This window comes from Pan troglodytes, chromosome 19 (genome assembly GCF_028858775.2).
Source record: "Pan troglodytes isolate AG18354 chromosome 19, NHGRI_mPanTro3-v2.0_pri, whole genome shotgun sequence".
Taxonomy (NCBI): domain Eukaryota; kingdom Metazoa; phylum Chordata; class Mammalia; order Primates; family Hominidae; genus Pan; species Pan troglodytes.
Window position 1 is genome coordinate 22,532,839 of NC_072417.2, and position 25,307 is coordinate 22,558,145.

The 25,307-nt window shown below is 49.2% G+C and overlaps 1 protein-coding gene across 3 annotated transcripts in view; it reads left to right on the forward strand.

Moving 5' to 3' along the window:
• MAP3K14 (mitogen-activated protein kinase kinase kinase 14) overlaps positions 1-25,307 on the forward strand; it is a 53,973-nt gene that overhangs the window by 11,770 nt on the left and 16,896 nt on the right. For all 3 annotated transcript variants that reach the window (XR_010152823.1, XM_003315396.6, XM_009431967.4), the window contains 5 exons: positions 14,561-14,836; positions 16,021-16,090; positions 17,963-18,173; positions 18,282-18,896; positions 20,379-20,516. Coding sequence is in view for 2 of the 3 variants with exons in the window: in XM_003315396.6 (XP_003315444.1) it covers positions 14,581-14,836; positions 16,021-16,090; positions 17,963-18,173; positions 18,282-18,896; positions 20,379-20,516 (1,290 nt within the window). In the remaining variant the exon portion in view is untranslated. The remainder of the gene's footprint in view (positions 1-14,560; positions 14,837-16,020; positions 16,091-17,962; positions 18,174-18,281; positions 18,897-20,378; positions 20,517-25,307) is intronic.

A 25,307-nucleotide genomic window follows, 5' to 3' on the forward strand; every position in this document is an offset into this window, starting at 1 on the left:
CCTGGCTAACATGGTGAAATCCTGTCTCTACTAAAAATACAAAAAATTAGCTGAGCGTGGTGGCGGGTGCCTGTAGTCCCAGCTACTCAGGAGGCTGAGGCTGGAGAATGGTGTAAACCCGGCAGGCAGAGCTTGCAGTGAGCCGAGATTGCGTCACTGCACTCCAGCCTGGGCGACAGAGCAAGACTCCGTCTCAAAAAATAAAAAAAATAAAAAAACATAAAACCAAAAAAAATCTTACACTTCCAGTCATACAAAGGTCTGACTGCTCATCTTGTAGCGGCTTCCATCTCACTGGAGGTTCCACTGATGTTTCCAGAGTGCCCACTGCATGCCAGGCACTGTGCTATGTAATTTAAACTTTGTTCCTTGCATTGAGTCACTGTGTAAAATTCTATCATGTAGGTTTGAGGATCCCTATATTACAGATAAGACTCCTGAGTCTCAGATTATGTGACCTGCCCATGGTCACACACCAGAGTATTGAGAAACTAAGATTCAAACTCAGATCTTCTGACTCCAAGGCCATCCTGTCATGTAGCTGAATGGCCATTCCTCAGGATTAGTAAGTAATATGTTGGAAAAAATTACCTCTGAGGGTCTTTCTGATCCTAAGAGCATTTTGATTATTCCTTTATGATTTATTTATCCATCTACCCATTTTTTCCCCATCTAGACTGTAGGCATGTTGAAAGCAAGGATAGCATCTTCACAGCAAATAAATAATACAATGTTTGGAAACCACCTATCTGATGCTATCTACTTCTCTGACACATAGAAACAGGAGAAAAGATATAACCCATTAACAAAAGAGTCACCCAGAAATTCCAATCCCAAGAGCTTACCACCTAGAATTCCTTCTACGTGTACACATAAATGTGAATAAGGGTAGAGTTTTTTCCATTATTACGTATAAGTGAAAAATTGGAAACAAAGTTTCCAGGTGGGAAAATGATGGTACATCTGTACCTTCCAATCTTATGAAGCCTTAAAAAGAATGAATTAGAGGTCAACCATGGTGGCTCACACCTGTAATCCCAGTACTTTGGGAGGCCAAGGCGGGTGGATTGTTTGAGGTCAGGAGTTCAAGACCAGCCTGACCAACATGGTGAAACCCCATCTCTACTAAAAATACAAAAATTAGCCGGACGTGGTGGCTGACGCCTGTAATCCCAGCTACTCGGAAGGTTGAGGCAGGAGGATCACTTGAACTCGGGAGACGGAGGTTGCAGTGAGCCAAGAATGGGCTGCTGCGCTCCAGCCTGGGTGACAGAGCGAGACTCCGTCTCAAAAAAAAAAAAAAAAAAAAAAGAAAAGAAAAGAAATAAATCTAAATGTGCTGAGATGGAATAGTATTCATAGTATCTTAAGTGAAAGATACAATTTGTATGACATTACATGTGTATAATCCATGTTTCTTTTAAAAATAGTCCCAAACTAGGCCAGGCACGGTGGCTCACGCCTGTAATCCCAGCACTTTGGGAGGCCAAGGCGGCTGGATCACGAGGTCAGGAGATCAAGACCATCCTAGCTAACACGGTGAAACCCCGTCTCTACTAAAAATACAAAAAAAAAAAGTCCCAAACTATATGTTTATATATGTATAGTAATTGGAACTAGAAGGATTTACATGAAACTTAAGTGTTTTTTATGTTGCAGAGAGGACGGGACGGTGCCGGGATTTTTTTTCTATATACAATTTTGTTTTGTTTACATTTTTACAATGAACAATTATTTTGGTATTGGAAAAAAATTTTTGAGATGGAGTCTCACTCTGTTGCCCAAGCTGGGGTGCAGTGGTGCAATCTCGGCTCATTACAACCTCTACCTCCTGGGCTCAAGTGATTCTCCTGCCTTAGCCTCCAAAGTAGCTGGGATTACAGGTGCCCACCACCACACCCAGCTAATTTTTGTATTTTTAGTAGAGACGAGATTTCCCCATGTTGGCCAGGCTGGTCTTGAACTCCTGACCTCAAGTGATCCACCCACCTCGGCCTCCCAAGGTGATGGGATTACAGGCATGAGCCACTGCACCTGGCCTGAAAAAAAATTTTTAAGCAAGGTTAAAGATCATATATAAGAAAGGCAGGAGAGGCTAGCTAGGAAAACTGTCCTCCCTTGGGTTTCCCAGACTAGGACTAACCCTGCGATTCCCACCCCTTTGCGCAAGCAGTGGAGGAAGGGCTGGTTTTTTTCTCCCTGGTCCACTTCTGCTGTTTTTCACTCTGGGGGGCCACTCGTGCCCAGGGGCATCTGGTCCATCCAGCACTAGCACGGGCCTGTAACCACGCATGCATTTGCCATTTGATAAATCAAAGCAGGAAACAGTCCCCATCTTCTGAGCACCTTCCTATTTCTTGAGTCACAACTGATAAAACTCTCAGTCCTCAGCAGAGAACAAGGGAGGGAATGAAATGAAAACCAAAACCAGGAAGGAAAGCTTGCCCATCTCCAGCCTTCTGTTTTAGCGGCCCAGCTGCCAGAACTCAGTGAGCAGAACAGAAGAGCCACAGACTTTCTGGTGAAGTTTCCTGCCCACACATGGGTTTGTGCTTGCATGTGTGTGCATGTGCGCGCACAGGGTTGGAGAAACCAGCTCATCACATATTTATAAAGCCCCAATCTCAAGTGTGGACCTAATGCTTCCTAAATTCTCATCCCATGCCAAGAGATTCTTTTTTAGTTGTTTTCATGATTAAAAAGTAATACTTGGCCGGGCACAGTGGCTCATGCCTGTAATCGCAGCACTTTGGGAGGCCAAGGCAGGCAGATCACTTGAGGTCAGGAGTTTGAGACCAGCCTGGCCAACATGGTGAAACCCAGTCTCTACTAAAAATAGAAAAATTAGCCGGGTATGGTGGCAGGCGCCTGTAATCCCAGCTGCTCAGGAGGCTGAGGCAGGAGAATTTCTTGAACCCAAGAGGCGGAAGTTGCAGTAAGCCAAGATCGCACCGTTGCACTCCAGCCTGGGCAATAGAGTGAGACTCCATCTCATAAAAATAATAACAATAATAAAAATAAATAAAAGTAATACCTACAGAGAAAATCAGTAGAGGGAGATACAAGAAACTGTTAACGGGGATCCCCTTATAGGAATGGAGGGAAGGACTCATGCTTTTCAATGGCACCCCTTCTGTATTTTTTTTTTTTTTAACCACTTAGAAACATTATCTGTTAAAAATGAGAACAAAGGTCGGGCGCAGTGGCTCATGCCTGTAATCCCAGCACTCTGGGAGGCTGAAGCAGGTGAATCTCATGAGCTCAAGAGTTCAAGACCAGCCTGGGCACCATGGCAAAACCCTGTCTCTACCAAAAATACAAAAAATTAGCCAAGCGTGGTGGCACGCACCTGTCCCAGCTACTCGGGAGACTGAAATGGGAGGATCACTTAAGCCTGGGAGGCAGAGGTTGCAGTGAGCTGAGATCATGTCACTGCAGTCCAGCCAAGGTGACAGAGTGAGACTGCATCTCAAAAAAAAAAAAAAAAAAAGAGAGAACTGAGAAAACTAATATGTGCTCACTGAAAAAGTGGAAAAATTAGAAATGTATAAAAAGAAATATTAAATCATCCATAAGCCCACCACCAAAAGAGAACCATTGCTATATGTCCTAGGTATCTGCATTTTTATAAATATCATTATAATATACCGACACATGTATATAGGGTCGTATTTTAGATATACTTCTGTATCCTCTTTCTACTAATTTAATATCCCATTTTTCCATATTGTTAAAATGATTTATAAACATTTTTAATGGATGTTCCATGATTTATTTAATAATTATCCTTCCCCTGTAATTAGACTTTTTTGTTCCAGTTTTTTACTGTTATAGAAATACTGTGAACTTTTTTTTTTTCTTGAGATGGAGTTTCGCTCTTGTTGCCCAGGCTGGAATGCAATGGCATGATCTTAGCTCACTGCAACCTCCGCCTCCCAGGTTCAAGCGATTCTCCTGCCTCAGTCTCCTGAGTAGCTGGGATTACAGGCATGTGCCACCATGCCTGGCTAATTTTGTATTTTTAGTAGAGATGGGGTTTCTCCGTGTTGGTCAGGCTGGTCTCAAACTCCTGACCTCAGGTGATCCGCCTGCCTCGGCCTCCCAAAGTGTTAGGATTACAGGCGTGAGCCATGGCACCCGGCTTTTTTTTTTTTTTTTGAAACAGGATCTCATTCTGTTGTCCAGGCTGGAGTGCAGTGGCGTAATCATGGCTCACTGCAACCTTGCACTCCTAGACTAAAGCAATCCTTCCACCTCAGCCTCCTGAGTAGCTAGAACTACGGGCACGTGTGACTATGCTCAGCTAAGTTTTGTATTTTTTTGTAAAGATGGGGTCTCACTATATTGCCCAGGCTGGTCTCAAACTCCTGGACTCAAGCAATCCTCCTGCCTTGGCCTCCCAAAGTGCTGGTATTACAGGCATAAGCCACCATGCTCAGCCCTAAACATTTTCGATTATGCTTTTTTCTGTTTTTTTTTAATTTGTTTCCTACTTAGATTGCAATTCTGTGAGTTGTGCACACAAAAAGTGGGTATCTTCACTTGCTATGATGCTTTATTGTTCCCAGAGTTCCTTCATCTACATTGTTTCATTGAATGAGTAAAAGGGAGTGGGGGCGTCAGGACCAGGAGGAGGATGAAGATAGAGGAGACAAGGTGCTGTGGGCAGGCAGAAAAGGAGGCCGTTGTACAGTGGAGCTGATGGGAGGAACTTCCTGGGTAGAGGCTGAGCCTTGCCTTTGAAGGACAAGCAGGATGTATGGGGTGGCCCACACAACAGCATGGCACACATGGGACCTGGAGAGTTGAGTAGCCAAGGGGTTGTAGAGAGATCAGACTGGCCAAAGCCAAACCCTATGTTTGGGGAAACAATGGCCAAAAAGATTATGGACCACAGAGTTGAGACTGAGCCCATAAGCAGTGCAGAGCCAGCAGATGTCTTTGAGCTTGAGGTTGTCTTAAGTACACGATGTTTCAAGATTAGCTCAGCACCAGGGTGGGAGGTCAGAGAGAAGCTGGAAGTGGGTAAGACCAATGCCAATAGAATAGATGCGAGGGAATTGCCCTAAACATCTGAAGGGGCCTTATAGACAGTAGTTTCTGCACGGCTAGGGCTGGCCAGCCATCATCAGGCATGTGGTGGTAATTGCAGGACAGTCAGAAACTTTACCCCATAAATTGTATTTACCCTGCAGTTTGACCTGTGGGATTGGCAGCAAGACTGAGTTTTGTTTTTTTGAGATGGAGTCTCGCTCTGTTGCCCAGGCTGGAGTGCAGTGGCGCGATCTCGGCTTACTGCAACCTCCACCTCTAGGTTCAAGCAATTCTCTCATCTCAGCCTCCTGAGTAGCTGGGATTACAGGCACGCGCCACCATGCCTGGCTAATTTTTGTATTTTTAGTAGAGACAGGGTTTCACTATGTTGGCCAGGCTGGTCTTGAACTCCTGACCTCAACTGATCCACCTGCCTCGGCCTCCGAAAGTGCTGGGATTACAGGCGTGAGCCACCATGCCTGGCCGAGACTGAGTTTTTGAGGGCATGTCAGATTTGTTTCTTTTTAATAATTGATCTGTAAGATTTTAATGATTAATGTACCTTCACATTTCATATCCTCCTTAATGGGAAATGCTTATTCAGAAATTACTCTCCTGGGAAGCAGGCCTCAAGCAGGCCAATGAGTCCAGTTTTGAGGTTCCTCCAGCTGCGTTTCACTCACAGTGCCTGAGTGCAGGCCCCAGTAAGGCCCCTTCCTCCTTCCTCAGACATCTGTTTCTATGTCCCAGGGATCACATGGCCATTCTCCTTCTCCGCCTGAGGGAGAGAGTGAAGCAAGCCTTTCAGAAGCCTGTCACTTGTCAGATTGTTAGCCCAGGCCAGGGTGGGGGTTCTGTACCAATGGCAGGATTTTCTTTTCTTTTTTCTTTTTTTTTCTTTTCATAAAGACACAGTCTTGTTATGTTATACAAGCTGATCTCAAACTCCCAGGCTCAAGTGATCCTCTTGCCTCAGCCTCCCAAAATGCTGGGATTACGGGATTGAGGCACTGTGCCTGGCCAGTGCCATCTGCCCCTACTCTGCAGCTTCTGCCATCTGGAACTTTACCCCCAAGAGTCTGGGAGGAAAGTGGAATTATACCCCGCTCACTCATCTGAGAATTTAAACCCTGGGGGTATATGAGGATCAAGCGTGTGTCCATGGTCTGATACCTGAACTTCATCTGCAGCCTCCTCTCCTGGGACTGCCTGACTTAAGCTTTACTCACCGACAACTTCAAGCTGCTGGTGATTGCTGCATTGACTCACCTCTGTGCCTTACCTTTTGCCATCCCCTCTACCCAGAACACCCTCTCCTTTTTCTTGGGCAGGTCTTGCTCACTGCTTCAGACTCAGCTCAGGCATCACCTCCTGGGCTGGACTAGGTGTCGCTCTGTGTTCCCGTCACATCTGCTGTGTGTCTATCTCTGTCCTTGCATCCCTGTACTGTACTGAACTCTTCTGACTTCTTGTCTGTTTCCCCCAGTAGACTGTAAGATCCTCAAGGGACAGTGTCTTCTTCCTCAGTGTACTGCCAGCACTCAGCACAGGGCCCAACACCCAGCAGACCAAGTACATGCCCAGGAACTGCCACGCATAAGATCCTTGCTCTGCAGCTAGACAGGACACTCTGGGGCCAAGACCTTACTCAACATAAAGCCTCAGCCTGCCTCCAGTCATTGGATTTGGAGGCTCTTTATCGGGTGCCTAGAAGTGATTATATCTTTTTGTCTTAAGTATTTTGTCTGATACGAATATTACTTCTTTGTGGTTAATATTGGCCTGGCACATCTCTTTCTATGTCTTTATTTCCAACTTTTCTGGATAATTTTGTTTTGTTTCTTTTAGTCAGCATCTAGCTGGATCTTTTAAAATCCAATCTGGTTTGCTGTTTTGTAATCTACTCACATGTACTGTGGTTAATGACATGCTAATATTTTGCCTTATTTCTGCCATCTTGTGTTTTTATTTTATATTTATTGTCCTTTTTGCTTATTTTTTCCTCCTTGCCTTGCCTTGTATCAGATTGACAGCATTTTCTATTTTTCCTTCTTTATTCTTCTGGTCTGCATTGTATTTCTATTATTTTAGTCATTACTCTTAAATCAACATACATACTAACTGTAATTTTTTCTAATAAAATTTAAAAGTTGTTGTACATAAAGTCCCCAAAAAGGCAAGGATCATGTTACTTTTTACCCATTGAACAACCCATTTCACCCATCTTCCTTATTATTGGTGTCTAGATTTTCATGTTTTAAAACGATTTAAACTGGCCAGACGTGGTGGCTCATGCCTGTAATCCCAGAACTTTAGGAGGCCAAGGCAGGCGGATCACCTGAGGTCAGGAGTTCGAGACCAGCCTGGCCAACATGGGGAAATCCCATCTCTACTAAAAATACAAAAATTAGCCAGGTGTGGTGGCACATGCCTGTAATCCCAGCTACTCAGGAGGCTGAGGCAGGAGAATCACTTGAACCAGAATGCTGAGGTTGCAGTGAGCCAAGATTGTGCCACTGCACTCTAGCCTGGGCGACAGAGCAAGACTCCGTCTCAAAAAAAAAAAAAAAAAAAAAAAGATTTAAACCAATTTTTCATATTCAACTGTTAATTAAATTGACCAACATATTGTTTGAGTTCCTGTGCCTACCATTGTTTCTTTTTTCTATTTACTTTTTTCTTTGCAAAGCACATCCTTCAGTGGTTCTTTCAGTGAAGGCAGTGCCACCTTACCTAGAACTCCTGTTTGTGTATGTGTGTATTAGATGTGCATTTGTTTGATTGTTTCAAGAAAATGAAACGACCTGTTAAAACCATGAAGTTAAGTCATAACACATAACATAACAGGATTTAGTGGCGTAACTGAACTAAAAGTCTGACAAATTGATGGCTGATTCAGCCCTGACTGACAAGACCCCTCATCAGTAAGGGATCTTCGTCTGCTTCCTGTCTACCTGGGCTAAGGAATTATTACCAACAGTAGATGGGCAGATGCTAGGGGTAGTAATATCCACATGGGTAGTAATACTGCTCAGTTCCTGGATGTTCTAGATGCCTCTGCCAACCAGATTTTATTCTAGGAAGGAACTGGAGATCCTTGGGTCCTAAGAGAATGGGCCAAGAGTGTCCTGGCTTGAGCCCTAACTCCATGTTGGATGCTCTAACTGTATAAATTGAGCCTCATTTATTCCTGTAGGTAATGTACCTCTCTAAGCCTTAATTTCTTCATCTGTAAAATTGGAGATAATATTGCCAACCTTGCAGGGTTGGTGTGGAATGCATCAACAAGGCAGATAGAGTTCCTGGCACAGTGCCCCATACACAGAAGACATTTATGGACGGTAGTGGCTATTACATTCCCTGGCACTTGGGAGACACTCATTGAATATTTATAGAGTGGATGCAGAAGCCTACCATAAAAGGCTTCATTGAGTAGATAGGCCTTAAAGGATAGGTGAGATCTGGGCAGACATTGATAAGGGAGGAAGGCAAGCACCCACTCCCCATGGGAGGAACAGGGTGGGCAGAAGAAGAGAATCAGAGGCTTGCCCAGTGCTGCCCTGCTCAGGCAAGTGAAGGAATCAGTCTGGAACAAACTGGGGGAAGGGCTGTAGGAAGGGCAGAAAGGGTAGAAAGGGGAGTCAGGGTGAGCATGTATGGGGACTTCTGAGTCTGCCTCGCCAGATGGCTGTTTTGCCAGGCCAGCTTGCTCTGCCTGATACTTGCCCTTGGTTCCCTCTTTTTTTTTCCCCTCCTTTTCTTTCTTTCTTTATTTTTCCTTTTGAGATGGGGTCTTGCTCTGTTGCCCAGACTGGAGTGCAGTGGTGCAGTCATGGCTCACTGCAGGCTCAAGCAACCCTCCTGCTTCAGGCTCCCAAGTAGCTAGGACTACAGGCGTGTGCCACCATGCCTGGCTAATTTTTTAATTTTTTGTAGAGATGAAGTCTCACTATGTTGCCCAGGCTGGTGTCAAACTGCTGGTCTCAAGTGATCCTCCTGCCTTGGCCTCCCAAAGTGCTGAGATTACAGGCGTGAGCCACCGCACCCAGCCCAGCCCCTCACTTTGAGTAGGCAGAGGTTTGCCTATTGTGGCCTGGTGGCCAGGCAAGCTGAAGACTTAAAAGAGGAAGTCGGGAGAAGATTGGTTTTCAACCAATATCTTATTAAGGAAGTTGAGTCATTCTACTTCTGCTGTTTATCCCCTCTGGGCATTCAGAGAAGGACAAGTTTTTACTTCCAGATGAAATAGTCATGAGAGGGATTTGCCTTGGCCCCTTGTAGACATTTTCAAGCTGGCCCTGTAAGACAGAGTTTTATTTCCCTTTCGTGTATGGAGAATCAAGGCTCCAAGCATTGCATGAACTAGGTAAGGCTCAAGATACCTTGGCTATATGGTGCTGAAACAGAGAAGTCCCATCTTCTCAGTGATGGCTTTTAGTAGCCTGGTGACAGACAAGGGAATGAACATTCATTTAGCCTCTTCTGTTGGCCAGGCAACCCGATTGGCATTTCATGTACTCGTCTTCATTCGGTCTTCAAAACAGCTCTGAAGGAGCTAAGAGAAGAAACTCAGAGAAGTTAAGTGGCTAGCTCAAGGTTTAGATGTTGGCTTAGGAGGCAGCAGTCTAGGTTCAACCCCACCTCTGCAACCTGCAACTGCGTAACTTTTGATGTGCTACTAAACTTCCCTAAGCCATATCTTCATGTCTGAAAATGAGATGACAGTAGGTACTTTGTAAGTATCGACAGTTAGTATTCTGAGTTGGAGTTGTCCAGCCCTCAAAGAATCCTGACAGATGGGCTACATTCTCAGAACTAGAAGGAACCTCAAAAGATTTCCTAGGCCGCTGGTTTCCAAACTCTTTTCTTGGAGAACTAGGGATTTTGTAGAGGTCCTCGGTGGATGAAGGGACACTGAGCATGTGGAGCTACTTCAGCCAGGGCAGCGGGTTCAAATGTGAGTTACATGCCAGTTGCATGCATCTGGTTCTTTTAGTTATTGGGAGATGAGGTATGATTTCATTTGACAAAAATGGTCCCACTGCTCTTCTTAAAAAAAAAAAAAAAAATTGTTAAGGCTAGAACCCATAACTTCTGGTCCCCAGTCTGGAATTTTTACTATGTTGTACTTGCTGAAACAGGGAACTGAATGAAATATGATATATTCTAAAAAGGTTATCATCTTTGAAGATTAACATTTAAAACATTGTTTTTGTATCTTCCAGTGAATCAAAAATTTGTTTACTGTAAACCCCATTCCTGCCCCAGAATCCTAGGAACAGAAATTTTACTGTCAGAGAAAACACCGCTCTCATCACCTCAGAACAGCACTGTCCAATAGAACTTTCTGCAATGCTGGACATGTTCTCTGTCTGCACTGTTGAGTATGGTAGCTAGTGTAACAAGGAAATGATTTTAAAATTTTACCTCATTTTAATTAAATGTAAATAGCCACATGTTGCTAGTGGCTACCATTTTGGACAGTGTCGCCTTGAGTACAGAGCAGGGGTCAGGTGGCAGTCTCTGGCCCTTTGGCATCAGAATCATCCAGAGAACTTGTCAGAAGTACAGATTCTGGGCCTAATGCCCAGTGACTGGTTCAGCAGGCCTAGGAGGAATGCATTTAAAGAACTTATCTGGTTATTCTAATCTGTGGTCAGATTGGAAACTGCTGCATTGGAGAGCTTTTCCTCAGAGTGGAAGAATAGAGCCAGAATCAGGCATTTAGCCCGGCCCTGATTTTCTAGGGAGACTAGAGGAACCTTCTGGGGAATGGCAGATCCTTGGAGAATCTGTTGAAAGCTATGGACCAAGTCTTCCCTGGAAAAATGCAAATTACATTTTTCTCTCTGAATCCATCCTTGAACCTAGATTAAGAACTCCTCATACAGCTATGCCCAGAGGTTGATCAGGTACCGTCCAGATCATTCCTATCCCCCAGGCTTCTCCAGGAGGTCACTGAGGCATCACAGAAGAAAGAACCAACAGTGTCTGTGCATCAGGCCTCAAAGAATATGGAGTGAATTCTGCTCCTTTCCTTTCCTCTTCTGATTTCTTGGGCTTATGGGTGAGCCATGTGGGTTTGGCTGTTGCCACTGCTCGTGTCCTCAACTGTTATGCAGAGAGTAGAGGGCCCAATGCCTTTGGGGCGTGAATAAGCTGAGGAGAGTGTCTAGGCTGAGGAATGAATCAGGAGTTTGACTTGCCTTCAAAGGCGGAGACATAACTGGCTCCCACTTCGTCCTCCCCACACGCTGCAGGAGGGAGAAGGGGCAAAGTGTTAGGGCCATGAGCTGGGGTGACAGCCAGAGACCAAAGTCCAGGGCTGGGAAGGCCCCCTAGCCAGTAGTCCTGGACTTAGTACAGAACCATGATTTTTGTAGACCAGAGTCCAGATAGAATTAGGAAAGGAGGGAGGGAGCAAGTGCATCCGTATGTGTGTGTGTGTGTGCATATGTGTGTGTGCATGTGTGTCTGTGTGGGAGGTGGTGTTTGGGGAGAGCCACTGTCAGGCCAAAGTGTCCCAAGAATAGCCTCTTGAACTTGGAGGCTGTCGGTGAGGGTCTGAGTCATGGTGATGTGGCACAGAAAAGCCAGCCACAGGAGGAGCTTTACAGCTCCCAGGCCATGATTTGTGCCCCTGAGAGGTGAGGGTCAGCCTGTTTTCCCCGTGTCCTTCACAAGTTCAGCTGCCATCTGCTGGGTCAGCTTCTCAACAGCCTCCTTGTTACTGTCTGCCTGCCAGGCTGTTGGATGAGTCATCGGGGAACTGCAAAGGAGTCTCTGAGCGTGGCTGCCTCAGCCTCAGCTTCCACTTCTCTGGGAAGAGGGGAGCCTGGTGTGCTCACAGAGGGGCGCTGGACAGCTGCCTACCTAACACCAATATGAAAGGACAACTCTGGGACTCGGGATGCCCTGCACCCCCTCTGGAGGAGTTCTAGCTCAGGATGACCTATCCAGAAGCCTCCGTTGGGCCATGCCAGGCGGAGACAGGCTATCAGAGCCCCCACACAGCCAGATCTCTAATAGCCACGTGCCCTCAGAGCAGCAACTGCACCACCTGGCCTCATTTTTCTCATTCATCAGGCAGGACTCTCTCTTCCTCCTCAGCATTTGGGATCATCCTGTCTCCAAAGGTTATGGAAAAGCAATCTCTGTCCTTTGAGTCCCTCATTCAGCCAGCGTCAGTTGCGTGGTCTGTGGCCCCTGTGCTATACACTGGGGAGGCACTGTGTGCAGGGCCCCACGTCTTCCCTCAGGAGCCTGTTGACCAGGGAGGACCTTAGTGTGCCCTCCTGCATTTGCCTGTAACCCAGGAGCTTGGGGAGTGGGCATCATAACCTAAAGAACCTAGGGTCTGGATCCTGGCCATGTCCTGTCACACGTGGGTTGGGTGACCTTGGGCAAGTCTCCACTGAATTAGGCCTCAGCTTCTTCAAATAGAAATGAGGAGGTCACGCTCACATCGAGCTCCCTGTGAGCATTCCCTACTGCTGTTAGGTTTGGAGACTTTTTGGTCTGTTCTTAAGATCTCATTTCCCCTGGTAAAGAGGCTGAGAATAGTGGGATCGGCTCTGGGCTTAGGTCAGTTTCTTTTTTGGAGGTAGAGTGGGGTGGGGAGGTGTGAGGTGGGATGAAAGTACAGTTACAAGAAGCATAGCCAGCCTTGAAGGGCTTTTGCCTAATTGGATGTCAGAACACCCCTTAGACTTTTTTTTTCTTTTAGAGACAGGGTCTTATTCTGTCACTCAGGCTGGAGAATGCAATGGTGCAATCTCAGCTCACTGCAGCCTCAACCTCCTGGGCTCAAGCATTCCTCCCACCGCAGAGTAGCTCTAGAGTAGCTGGGACTACAGGCCAGCTACCCCAGCTAATTTTTTGTATTTTTTTGTAGAGACAGGGTTCCACCATGTTGCCCAGGCTGATCTTGAACTCCTGGGCTCAAGTAATCCTTCTGCCTCAGCCTCCCAAAGTGGTGGGATTACAGGCATGGGCCACCATGCCCGGCCCCCTCAGACTTCTTAAGATCCTCAGGTAACAGTGAGGCCACCCATTCAGCCTCCTCAGCATCTGGCGTTTGGTACCAAATCCAGGCATCCTTGCAGGAAGCTGGAGCTGCTCCAAGTTCAGAGCTAGGAGACCCTTAAAGACAGAGATGCAAGGAACTAATCAATAGTGAACAACAAACCCCACCACACCCGCCAGCCAAGCTGGCAGAGCCTTTCATAGCCATCGAGGTGGGAAGACCAGTGAGGCAGATTCAGAAGGAGGAATGCTTCAACCTAGTACCTCAGCTTCCCACCATCTCATTCAGTCCTCAGGCCTCACAGGGCAAAAGGCCAGAGGCCTTAGAGTTCAGCTTCAGATGGTGTACCTGTCTGCCCCAGAAGCAGAGAAGTGATCCAGGGTTCACAGAGTTATAGCAAGGAAGATGATTTCTGCTGGTAGCAGCTTTAAGACAAACCTACCATCAGAGAGCAGTTATTAAAAATCTGTCTGCATTTGGGACCTTCTCAGGCTGTTTCTAAAGCAAGTCATGCCTGAGAGGGGCCCTGCCCTTTAAAAACTCCCAGCCTTTAAAAAGGTTTCCAAATGGTAACAGTCTCAAATCAGTGCTCTTCTCTTTTTTGCCAATTCCAGTCTGCAGGCTGTTTGCACAGATTGTTGGCAACTCTGGGTTGCTCTTCTTTGCAGCTTCCTAGGGCTGGGCAAGACAGAACCCAGAGAGACGTGAATTCTTATGCTTTATTCTTTATTTCTAGAGGTATAGGTTCGTGTTAGGGCCTTGAATATAAATTCTACTCCTGATGTTGCCTGAATGAAAAATGATACCTAGAAGTTTTCAGCCAATGAGTTTGGACATTAGAGGAGGAAGCATGTTAGTTCCTTCTGGAGAGCCACAAACAGACGCATTGGGCAAGGAACCACGTGCTGAGCACCATTTGCATGCTGAGTTTTAGACTTTGTAGGACACACACACACACACACACACAGATATCTACCTCCTACTAGGGAACAGAATAGAACCTTGCTTCTCTCCACTTGGAGAAAAGTCGCTGTGGATGGTGTGTGCCAACAGGTCCTCTCCAAAGCCTTATGTGGGGTCAGTGAGGCCATGGTTTTGGAGTCTGGGATTCACCACCCTGTCCTGGGGAAACAAAGTTTGCCATAAAACAACAGAAAAAGATTGAGCCATCATAAAGGCAAGAAAGAACCAACCCAGACATTTGTGCCACAGCTCTCCTAGAGGGAGTGGGCTGGCATCCTTGCTGGACACAGCGAAGGAGGCTGTTTATGTTGTGGTACTGGGAGGACCGGGGGCCTGTGCCGTGTGGAACATGTGTAGATGTTGAGAGGTGGACTCTGTTACCATTGAGGATGTTTGGAGGATGAGTATGTGTGGCAGAGGCACACATAAACAGGCAGAGACCCTTTGCCCCTGCCTTTCTCCCCCAACCCAAGGCTGACCTGTGTTCTCCCAGGTCTGGGATTCTAAGTGACCTGCTCTGTGTTTGGTCTCTCTCAGGGTGAGCACAAGCCTGGGAGATGGCAGTGATGGAAATGGCCTGCCCAGGTGCCCCTGGCTCAGCAGTGGGGCAGCAGAAGGAACTCCCCAAAGCCAAGGAGAAGACGCCGCCACTGGGGAAGAAACAGAGCTCCGTCTACAAGCTTGAGGCCGTGGAGAAGAGCCCTGTGTTCTGCGGAAAGTGGGAGATCCTGAATGACGTGATTACCAAGGGCACAGCCAAGGAAGGCTCCGAGGCAGGGCCAGCTGCCATCTCTATCATCGCCCAGGCTGAGTGTAGGGGCCTAGGGTTGTTGTGGGCATGGGGCAGGTGGGTGGGCCTGCAGGTGGGTAGCTGGGCCCAGGGGTTCCCTATGGAGGAGAGAGGTCCGTGTCACCGCTAGATAAGATTCTCATGAGACACAACCAGAGGTCTATGCCGAGAATCATGGAAAGTGGGGTTGTAAAAGTGCACAGATGGTGGATGTGGCAAGGGGAGGCTGTGCCCATCGTGACTGGAGCAGGGGAAGAGAGGTAACAGACGAGCACTCGGGACTCTGCAGAATCATCAAGCAGGCCATCAACCTTCTGCTGTGACCTTGAGCAGCCCCAGTGTCTGGAGAGGCTCCAGACAGGAAAGGCCAGGTCTCCTGGAAAGCCCCACTGGGGCCTGTAGGGCCTTCACCATCTTCCACCTAGAGGTGGCCCCACCCCCAGGAATGAGCACCGTGCTCTTGAGCCTGCTGGGCCAGTCCTGGGGCGGCAGGCCGCTGCAGGGTGAGGCCTAGTCTGGTCCTTTCTTCTTCTACTCATGATACCTTATGATGACTAGTAATGGTGGCTTCCCTTGGAGACAGAAACTCCCACGAGGCCTGGGTAGGGCCGGGAGTCCTCTCTCTCCAACGCCTTCCCTCAACCCGGGAGGCTTCTTGGGGTGGAACCTGGAGAGCTGGACAGCCGTGCTGGCATTTCTCCACACGCATACATCCTGCCCTCGTCTCCCACTTCCTCCTGGTTGGTTTTTGAGGAGAGATGAGAGAATAAAAACTAAAATACAGAGAGTGACATAATAAGTGTTTTAAAAAAATACACATATATCCACACTTATATGTACACACATATATAAATACCTAATAGCTGTTTTTCCTATGAGCCAGGCACTGTGTTGAGCGTTTTCTGTAGATCATCTCACTTCAGCTTCATAGGAAGTGAGGCGGGCGCCCTGTGATCCCCATAATATAGGCATGGCTATTTCAGAGCAGGTGGCTGAGGCCGTGGTCTGCTCTTGACCAGTAAGCTGAGAAGCTGGGGAGAGACAGTGCGGGAAGGAGGCATTGGTGGGGAGGTGACTGCCAGACAGGGGTTGTCTGGAAAGGAGGGGAAGGAGAGGCGCCAGAGGGGATCTCTGTAAAATGTCTCTCCCCTAAGTGCCAAATTCCTATTTTTTCTCCTCTCTGCTAATCTAACTCCTTTTGCTTTAGGTGAGAATAGCCAAGAGTTCAGCCCCACCTTTTCAGAACGCATTTTCATCGCTGGGTCCAAACAGTACAGGTAAGCAGGGGAGACAAGCCTGAGTGGGAAGGTGGGGACTGGACCCAGCGCCCTCGTCCCCAGCACTTGCCTGGGCCGCTCCTGCTGACCCCGGGCTCCCTCCCTCAGCACCTGTGGTTCAGCTCCTGGAACTCACCCAGGCTTTCCTGGCTGAGCCGCTCTCTCAGCCAAATAAGCTTTTCAAAGGCTTTTCACAGCTTGTGGCTGACTGCCTCTGGGCCACATCAACTTGACATTTTATTTTTATTCTCCTCAGAGTCCTTAATGCACCCCCTCGTTTCCCATCAACAGGGAGGGTGCTGGGAACAGAAGCTGCTTCCCACTCTTGCGTGACCGTGAGCGCAGGCCGGGTTGGTGGGGGGGGCCTTCCACCGTCCTCTATGGGAGAAACCTGCTGGTGCCTTTTCTCCTGGGAGATGCACCGAGTAGGGATGCGGGCAGTAGAAAAGGAGGGGACAGATAGACTTGGTGGCCCAGTAGAAAGGAAGCCAGGGTGGGGCTGAGTCTGTTCCCAGGCTCTGCATTCCCCCACAGATGATTTTTTGAAACGAGTTCAAGTGCTGGGCGCAATGGCTCTCACCTATAATCCCAGCACTTTCTGAGGCCGAGGCAGGTGGATCACGAGGTCAGGAGATCGAGACCATCCTGGCCAACTTGGTGAAACCCCGTCTCTGCTAAAAATACAAAAATGACCTGGGCATGGTAGCGCATGCCTATAACCTCAGTTACTCAGGAGGCTGAGGCAGGAGAATCGCTTGAATCCAGGAGTCGAAGGTTGCAGTGAGCCGAGATTGTGCCACTGCACTCCAGCTTGGTGACAGAGTAAGATTCTGTCTCAAAAAAACAAAAAACAAAAAAAAAAAAAACAAGAGTTCAAGCTAGAAACAGCTCCTTCCCCTATCACCAGGCAGGTTTTGTATCATTGGAGTTTGGAACCTGCTAGTGATAATATTGTGGGGAGGGCAGCTGGCTGCCTTGGAACCAAGAAATGCTCAGTTTGGTGGGATTCCTTCTGCTGTCCTGGGTGCCTTTTGGCCCAGGGTAGGAGCCTCTGATAGACACACTTCTTTCAGCTGTCCAAGAGAAGCCTGTAGGCCTCCAGTGGTCCCCAGGACTGCCATGAGTCTGCCTTCTCCATGGGGGCAGAAGATGAGGCCAAGGGAGGGTGGCTGAGGCCATGATCTGCTCCACAGCTGTTCTGCAGCAACCCATCTGTTGCCGGGTCCTTTAATACTTGGCAGGGATCCCAGTCCAGTTAGAGCCATGGCAGTGATGAGCCCTGAGGCCAGCAGAGAAGGGCAGGCTCCCCAGTACCAGGCAGCAGCCCAGGCTGTTCACCTTCAACAGCAGCCAGGGACCCCCAGGAACTGTGAGAATGGAGGTGACCAGCCTTACCTGTTCCTCCATCCGGAGGCAACAGAAACAAGCTCTGCTCAGTCAGAGCTGAGAGGCCTGCCATGAGCGTGGCCCCCTCCTAGGAATTCTCCAGGGGCAGCTCACCTTGGAGAGCAGTGAGCGAACCATGTCTGCTCCCCTGACTCTCCCCAAGAAGTGCTGAGTCTATACCCCATCACCATAGTAACAAGCACAGCTTCTTGGCAGCTTGCCTTGGGGCCAGACACTGAGCTGGGCTTTTTAAATGAACTAAATTATTGAAACTTCATTTCCACCCTGTATGGCAGAAAATACCAAACCCATTTTATAAGTGAGAAAACAGGTTCCTTGGGATTTAGAAACTTTGCCGCATTCACACAAGTAATGGCAACCTGGGATTTGACCTTGGATCTGCAGGAGTCCAGATACAAGTGTCTGGACCATTCCATCTTCCTGCTTCCTCGTGCTCAATATGCAAATCTGTCCCTTTTTTGACAGCCAGTCCGAGAGTCTTGATCAGATCCCCAACAATGTGGCCCATGCTACAGAGGGCAAAATGGCCCGTGTGTGTTGGAAGGGAAAGCGTCGCAGCAAAGCCCGGAAGAAACGGAAGAAGAAGAGCTCAAAGTCCCTGGCTCATGCAGGAGTGGCCTTGGCCAAACCCCTCCCCAGGACCCCTGAGCAGGAGAGCTGCACCATCCCAGTGCAGGTGAGACCCTCCACCCACTGCCCAGACCCCAGGTTCATGGGGCCTTGAAATTGGAGCCTGTCCCTGGGCCCTGGCCCTCTGTGCTGATAGCTGTGTTTCCCCCAACAGGAGGATGAGTCTCCACTCGGCGCCCCATATGTTAGAAACACCCCGCAGTTCACCAAGCCTCTGAAGGAACCAGGCCTTGGGCAACTCTGTTTTAAGCAGCTTGGCGAGGGCCTACGGCCGGCTCTGCCTCGATCAGAACTCCACAAACTGATCAGCCCCTTGCAATGTCTGAACCACGTGTGGAAACTGCACCACCCCCAGGACGGAGGCCCCCTGCCCCTGCCCACGCACCCCTTCCCCTATAGCAGACTGCCTCATCCCTTCCCATTCCACCCTCTCCAGCCCTGGAAACCTCACCCTCTGGAGTCCTTCCTGGGCAAACTGGCCTGTGTAGACAGCCAGCAACCCTTGCCTGACCCACACCTGAGCAAACTGGCCTGTGTAGACAGTCCAAAGCCCCTGCCTGGCCCACACCTGGAGCCCAGCTGCCTGTCTCGTGGTGCCCATGAGAAGTTTTCTGTGGAGGAATACCTAGTGCATGCTCTGCAAGGCAGCGTGAGCTCAGGCCAGGCCCACAGCCTGACCAGCCTGGCCAAGACCTGGGCAGCAAGGGGCTCCAGATCCCGGGAGCCCAGCCCCAAAACTGAGGACAACGAGGGTGTCCTGCTCACTGAGGTAACTAATCCCCCAGCACCTGTATATGTCCCTCTACCAGCAACCTGGGGGATGCTTTTCTCTCTTTATCAGAGTCACTCTTGCCTGTGGTGACAAATCAAACAGTAGGACAGTGCTCATTGTGGATGAAAAGTATCATCTCTTATTCCACCAATCTCACTTCTCACAGCCTTTTTAGCGTCTTCTGTTCTGAGTTCTTCTGGTTGGTCACCTCCTGCTTGCTGAATGTGGGCACCGCATGAATAGTACACATGCTGAGGACAAGGGGAATCAGCCAGGAGCCACTGGAGATGTTATCATGGCCCCCAGAGACGGAAGATGAGGATGGGACCTGTTTTCACCACCCACCTCCTTCCCTTTTTCCTCTTGTTCACTTCCCAAATAATTTTATAACTTTAAATGATTTTATCAAACTTTGATTTCCGGGTTTTATTCCATCCATCCACTTTTTTTTTTTTTTTTTTAATAAATGTGTTTTTTGAGACAGAGTCTCACTCTGTCACCCAGGCTGGAGTGCAGTCGTACAATCATAGCTCACTACAGCCTCCGTCTCCTGGGTTCAAGCAATCCTCCTGCCTCAGCCCCCCGAGTAGCTGGGACTACAAGCGTGTACCACCACGCCCAGCTATATTTTTTTTAATAGAGATAAGGTCTTGCTATGTTGCCCAGGCTGGTCTTAAACTCCTGGGCTAAAGCAATCCTCACACATTGGCCTCCAAAAGTGCTCGGATTATAGGTGTGAGCCACTGCACTGTCTTATTCCATCCACTTTTTAATTTTTTAATTTTTTTGTTTTGTTTTGTTTTGAGACAGAGTCTTACTCTGTCGCCCAGGCTGGAGTGTAGTGGCACTATAACAGCTCACTGCAACCTCCCCCTTCCAAGTTCAAGTGATTCTCCCACCTCAGCCTCCCGAGTAGCTGAGACTACAGGTGTGCACTACCATGCCTGGCTAATTTTGTGTTTTTTGGTAGAGACAGGGTTTCACCATGTTGGCCAGGGTGGTCTCAAACTCCTGACCTCAAGTGATCCGCCCACCTTGGCCTCCCAAAGTGCTGGGATTACAGGCGTGAGCCACCATGCCTGGCCCCTCCATCCACTTTTAACATCATCCTTGACCCCCGCCCCTCTTCACTGTTCCTCCCTTCCCTCCACCTTCTAGCTCCTGAGTTTTGTTTTTTCATTGTCAAGGTGATTGGCAGTTCTGTTTCTGTCTCACCATCACAAGTCTGGGATGTTTTTCATCACAAGGATCAGTGGCCGCAGCCCATGAACCCTTCCCTCGCCTTCACCTCATTCCTCTGCCCCCTCTCTGGTGCTGCCCGGCTCAGATCCCTGCCTTCGCCCCAGGGCTGCCTGGTTGTGAGGGCTCAGCTCAGCAGCCCTGGCAAGGTCACCAGCTGGAGAGTCTTCCTCACTGTAGCCCTGTAGCCCTCTGCTGCCCTGGCCACTGAAACTGTCCTCTCTCTCCTGCCAACCCCAGAAACTCAAGCCAGTGGATTATGAGTACCGAGAAGAAGTCCACTGGGCCACGCACCAGCCCCGCCTGGGCAGAGGCTCCTTCGGAGAGGTGCACAGGATGGAGGACAAGCAGACTGGCTTCCAGTGCGCTGTCAAAAAGGTACGCCAGGGCTCAGGGGCTGAGTGAAGAGGGAAGCCAGGAAGGGGGCCTAGTGTGTTCCCTCTGCTTTCTGTCAAGGACAGTTGCAGGGTGGCCGTGGGTCTGACTTGTGAACAGAACTTGGCTATCACTAGCCACCTGAGGTCGGCTGGAACTGGAAGGGAGCAGCCTGCCACGTGTCCTGGCCTGGCTGCTGCCCCTGGCATGTGTGTATGTGAGAGGCAGTGTGAGAGGACGCACGTGGCCTCGGTGTCTCAATACAGCCAGGGCCTGAGGGGCAAGTCCCAACGTGGAAGATGGTTGGAGCGTCATGAAATTCACACTGAGGTAAAACCCCTGAACCACATAGGAGGCCGCCCCTGACCTGGGCCAGATGATGGGAAAGCAGTAGCCTCCACCTGTGGGGCACTTCCAGGAGGAAGCCAGCCTCAGTGGGAGTGGGCAGATCTGCCAGAGTCGGAGCTGTGCCCCCTGTTGGCCAGGTGTGCCACAGTCCTGCAAGACAGACATGTTGGGGACATGAAGCTTGGCAAGACAGGAAGTCACTGGCCGGGTGGCAGAGCCCTGAATCAGACCAGGTCTGTCTGACCTGAGAGTTCGGCTTTCAACCACTCTTCAGGAAGAAGAGGGAAGAAGATAGACTTCTTGTCCTAGAGTTTTGAGTAGAGACAGAAGACAGGAATCACCCCTCCCACCCCTTCATCTCACTGATGTTAGAAGTGGAGAGCAGAGAGGACGGTGTGGCATGCTGGGCCTGGAGCTGAGGCCTCCTCCTGTCAGATCACACTGTCCGGGCCCAGAGGGAGCATCGGTGGCGTCTGCAGACCCACAGACCTTACGGGTGTCGGTCCTTCTCCCCGTCACCAACCTTTCCCCCACCCCCAACTCTCAGATCATCTTGATTGGAAGCCACCTTGTCCCCAGTCAAAGCTCTCGGCCTCAAAGCCAGCACCAGGACCTAAGGCGCGTTTCTGTGGACCATCCCCTTGGCCCTCTGGGCAGGGTGAAGTAAGCTCCGAGATATACCTTGTTTCAAGTGGCTTATGTCAGAGACACTCCAATCCCCGAAAGAAAAGCAACAAATACAGGTAGAGCATCCGCAATCTGAAAACCCAAAATCTGAAGTGCTCCAAAATCCAAAACTTGGAGCACCAACCTGACACAGGAAATGCTCACTGTAGCCAGAGCACAAAAGCCTGGCACACGCTGGCCCCATTCAGAGCAGACGCTGCCACCACCGTCCGGGGTGCCTGTGGCCTTAAGGGGAGAGGAGACAGCTGGGATGTGAATAAACCCGGCTTCCCTGGTGTGTACTTGGGCTGGATGGTGAGACCAGTGAGGGGACTATCTGCAGGTACCACCCCAAACTTCAGACACACTGTGTCGAATACGAAAACTCCGCCCTCACCACCCCTGACTGGCAACACGTGCTGAGTGCGTGCTGAGTTCTTGCCGAGTTCTTGCCAGTGTGGATCATCGTCTTCCACTGGGGGAGGCCAAGGCCACGTGCCTGACCTGCTCAGCTGCAATTCCCCTCCCCAGGCTACCGGAGAAGGCTCAGCTGTCCCTCTTGAGAGGTGGTGGGAGGAGAGTGTGAGAGTGTGAAGAGACGCGCACCCAGCGCTGGGAGCTTAGTCACTGGGCTTCTCAGCTGTTCCCCTGCTGAGGGCCTCAAGAGTCCTCCCAGGCAACAAGGTAAACAACCCTAATATAGTGGAAGAGGATAAATACTCCATGTCTCGCCCCTCCCATCCACTGCAAGGCAGTTGGAAAAGCTCCAAGCACAAGGCATGGACTTCTCAGCACCAGAGCTGCAGCTCAAGCCCACCAGAGCTGCCACTCACAGAACCACTTCCTTCCCACCCCGGAGAATGCAGTGGGGATGGCTCTTTGGCAGCCCGCACAGCTGCCATTGGTTGGGCAGACAGCCCCTGCTTTCCCTCAAGGCAGTGGTGTCCTTTAGGGTTTTCAGCTGGAAGAGCAGGAGAAACAGTTCCCTGATTAGGAGATGGGGACCGGGAGGTGGATCAGGCATCAGAGGTCAGGCCGCACATCGGATCAGAGCAAGTCTGTGCCCACCTGATGCTCCTTGGGGAGAATCCAGTGTGTAAGGTGTCACGTGGCAGTGCCAGCACTCCCTTCATCCTCCTGATCTAGATGCTGATTGGCCATAGGTCCAGGGTTTGATGCAGTTGTTTTTATTTTTAAGGTTTTGTTTGATCTTTTTTCTTTTCTTTCTTTTTTTTTTTTTTTTGAGACAGGATCTCGCTCTGTTGTCCAGGCTGGTATGCAGTGGCATGATCACAGCTCACTGCAGCCTCAGCCCCACAGACCCAAACAACCCTGTTGCCTCAGCTTCCCACGTAGCTGGGACTTTAGGCACGCACCACCACACCCAGCTAATTTTTTATTTATTGTAGAAACAGGATCTCACTATGTTGCCCAGGCTGGACTCAAACTCCTGGGCAACCTCCCAAAATGCTGGGATTACAGGTGTGAGCCACTGTGCCCCACCAGGATCCCATTTTAATAGAAGAAACAACTACTTGTTTATACACGCATAAAAAGTCCAGGCTGGGTACAGTGGCTCACGCTTGTAATCCCAGTACTTTGGGAGGCTGAGGTGGGAGGATTGCTTGAGGCCAAGAGGTGGAGACCAGCCTGGGCAACATAGGGAGATCGCATGTCTACAAAAAAGTAAAAAATAGAAATAAAAAAGAAATTTTAAAAGTCTAAAAAGATTTCTGTCAAAGGGCAGTTACCTCTGAGAATAGGACTGGGGAATGGAGACTTTTGCTTTTTTTGGTATCATTTGCATTCTTTTATAATGAGCCTATATTTGTTTGCAATTAAAAGTAAGATCAGGGCCGAGCACGGTGGCTCACACCTGTAATCCCAGCACTTTGGGAGGCTGAGGCAGGTGGATCACAAGGTCAGGAGTTCAAGACCAGCCTCTGGCCAAGATGGTGAAACCCCATCTCTACTAAAAATACAAATATTAGCCGGGTGTGGTGGCAGGTGCCTGTAATCCCAGCTACTCGGGAGGCTGAGGCAGAGAATTGCTTGAACCTGGGAGGCGGAGGTTGCAGTGAGCCAAGATCACGCCACAGCACTCCAGCCTGGGTGACAGAGCAAGACTCAGTCTCAAAAAAAAAAAAAAAAAAGAAGTAAGATCAGGCCGGGCCTGTGGCTCATGCCTGTAATCCCAGCACTTTGGGAGACCAAGGGTGGTGGATCACAAGGTCAGGAGATCTGGCCAACACAGTGAAACCCCATCTCTACTAAAAATACAAAAACTAGCCAGGTGTGGTGGCGGGTGCCTGTAGTCCCAGGTACTTGGGAGGCTGAGGCAGAATTGCTTGAACCCAGGAGGCAGAGGTTGCAGTGAGCCGAGATTGTGCCACTGCACTCCAGCCTGGCAACAGAGTGAGACTCTGCCTCAAAAAAAAAAAAGAAAGAAAGAAAGATCAGGCGGTGCGGCACTTATGCCTATAATCCTAGCACTTCTTTGTAGAGACCCCATCTCTACGAAGAAAAAAAAATTAGCCAGGCATGGTGGCATACACCTGTGGTCCTAGCTACTCGGGAGACTGAGGTGGGAGGATTGCTTGAGCCCAGGAAGTAGAGGCTGCAGTGAGCCAAGATCGTACCACTGCACTCCAGCCTGGACAACAGAGTGAGACCCTGTCCCCCAACCCCACAAGAAATGGGATCCTACTCTAGGGACTATTCTGTACCATGTTTTTTTCATGCAATAATATGACAGATTTCCTTATTGGCATATATACAACTCTCTTATGCTTTTTAACGGCCATGTAGAAGTTCTTATCCTAGTCAGTGGATGGATTGATAGGATCCATGAATTCTAGGAAATTTATTCAAAAGAGTGTTTGTCGGCCAGGTGCAGTAGCTCACGCCTGTAATCCCAGCACTTTGGAAGGCCAAAGCGGGCAGATCACTTGAGGTCAGGAGTTCGAGACCAGCCTGGCCAACATGGTGAAACCCCGTCTCTACCAAAAATATAAAAAATTAGCTGGGTGTGGTAGCGCATGCCTGTAATACTAACTACTCGGGAGGCTGAGGCAGGAGAATCACTTGAACCTGGGAGGCAGAGGTTGCAGTGAGCCAGGATCACACCACTGCACTCCAGCCTGGGCAACAGAATGAGACTCCGTCTCAAAAATAAAAGAATACCAAAGAAGGCCGGGTGTGGTGGCTCACGCCTGTAATCTCAGCACTTTGAGAGGCCGAGGTGGGTGAATCACCTGAGGTTGGGAGTTCGAGACCAGCCTGACCAACATGGAGAAACCCTGTCTCTATTAAAAATACAAAAAGTTAGCCGGGCGTGGTGGCGCATGCCTGTAATCTCAGCTACTCAGGAGGCTGAAGCAGGAGAATCGCTTGAACCCAGGAGGCGGAGGTTGCGGTGAGCCAAGATCATGCCACTGCACTCCAGCCTGGGCGACAGAGCAAGACTCTGTCTCAAAAAAAAAAAAAAAAGTGTTTCTGTGTTGCATGTATGGGCAATCACACATTTTTAAAGAATAATTCATATCATTTCCCAGATCCTCATAGGGGTCTATAGCCCAAAAAGGGTTAAGAATCACTCCTTTTAGAACATCTGGCTCAAGTGTGGAGTTCTGGGAGCTTTGCTTTGGCTCTGCTGCTGATCTGGGATAATGTGGCCCTGGCCAAGTCAACCCAGCTGTCACCAAACACCTGCTCTGTGCCAGACAATGTGCAGGGGCTGGGGACAGAGATGTGAAATCCACAGGCCTGACCTGAAGGAAC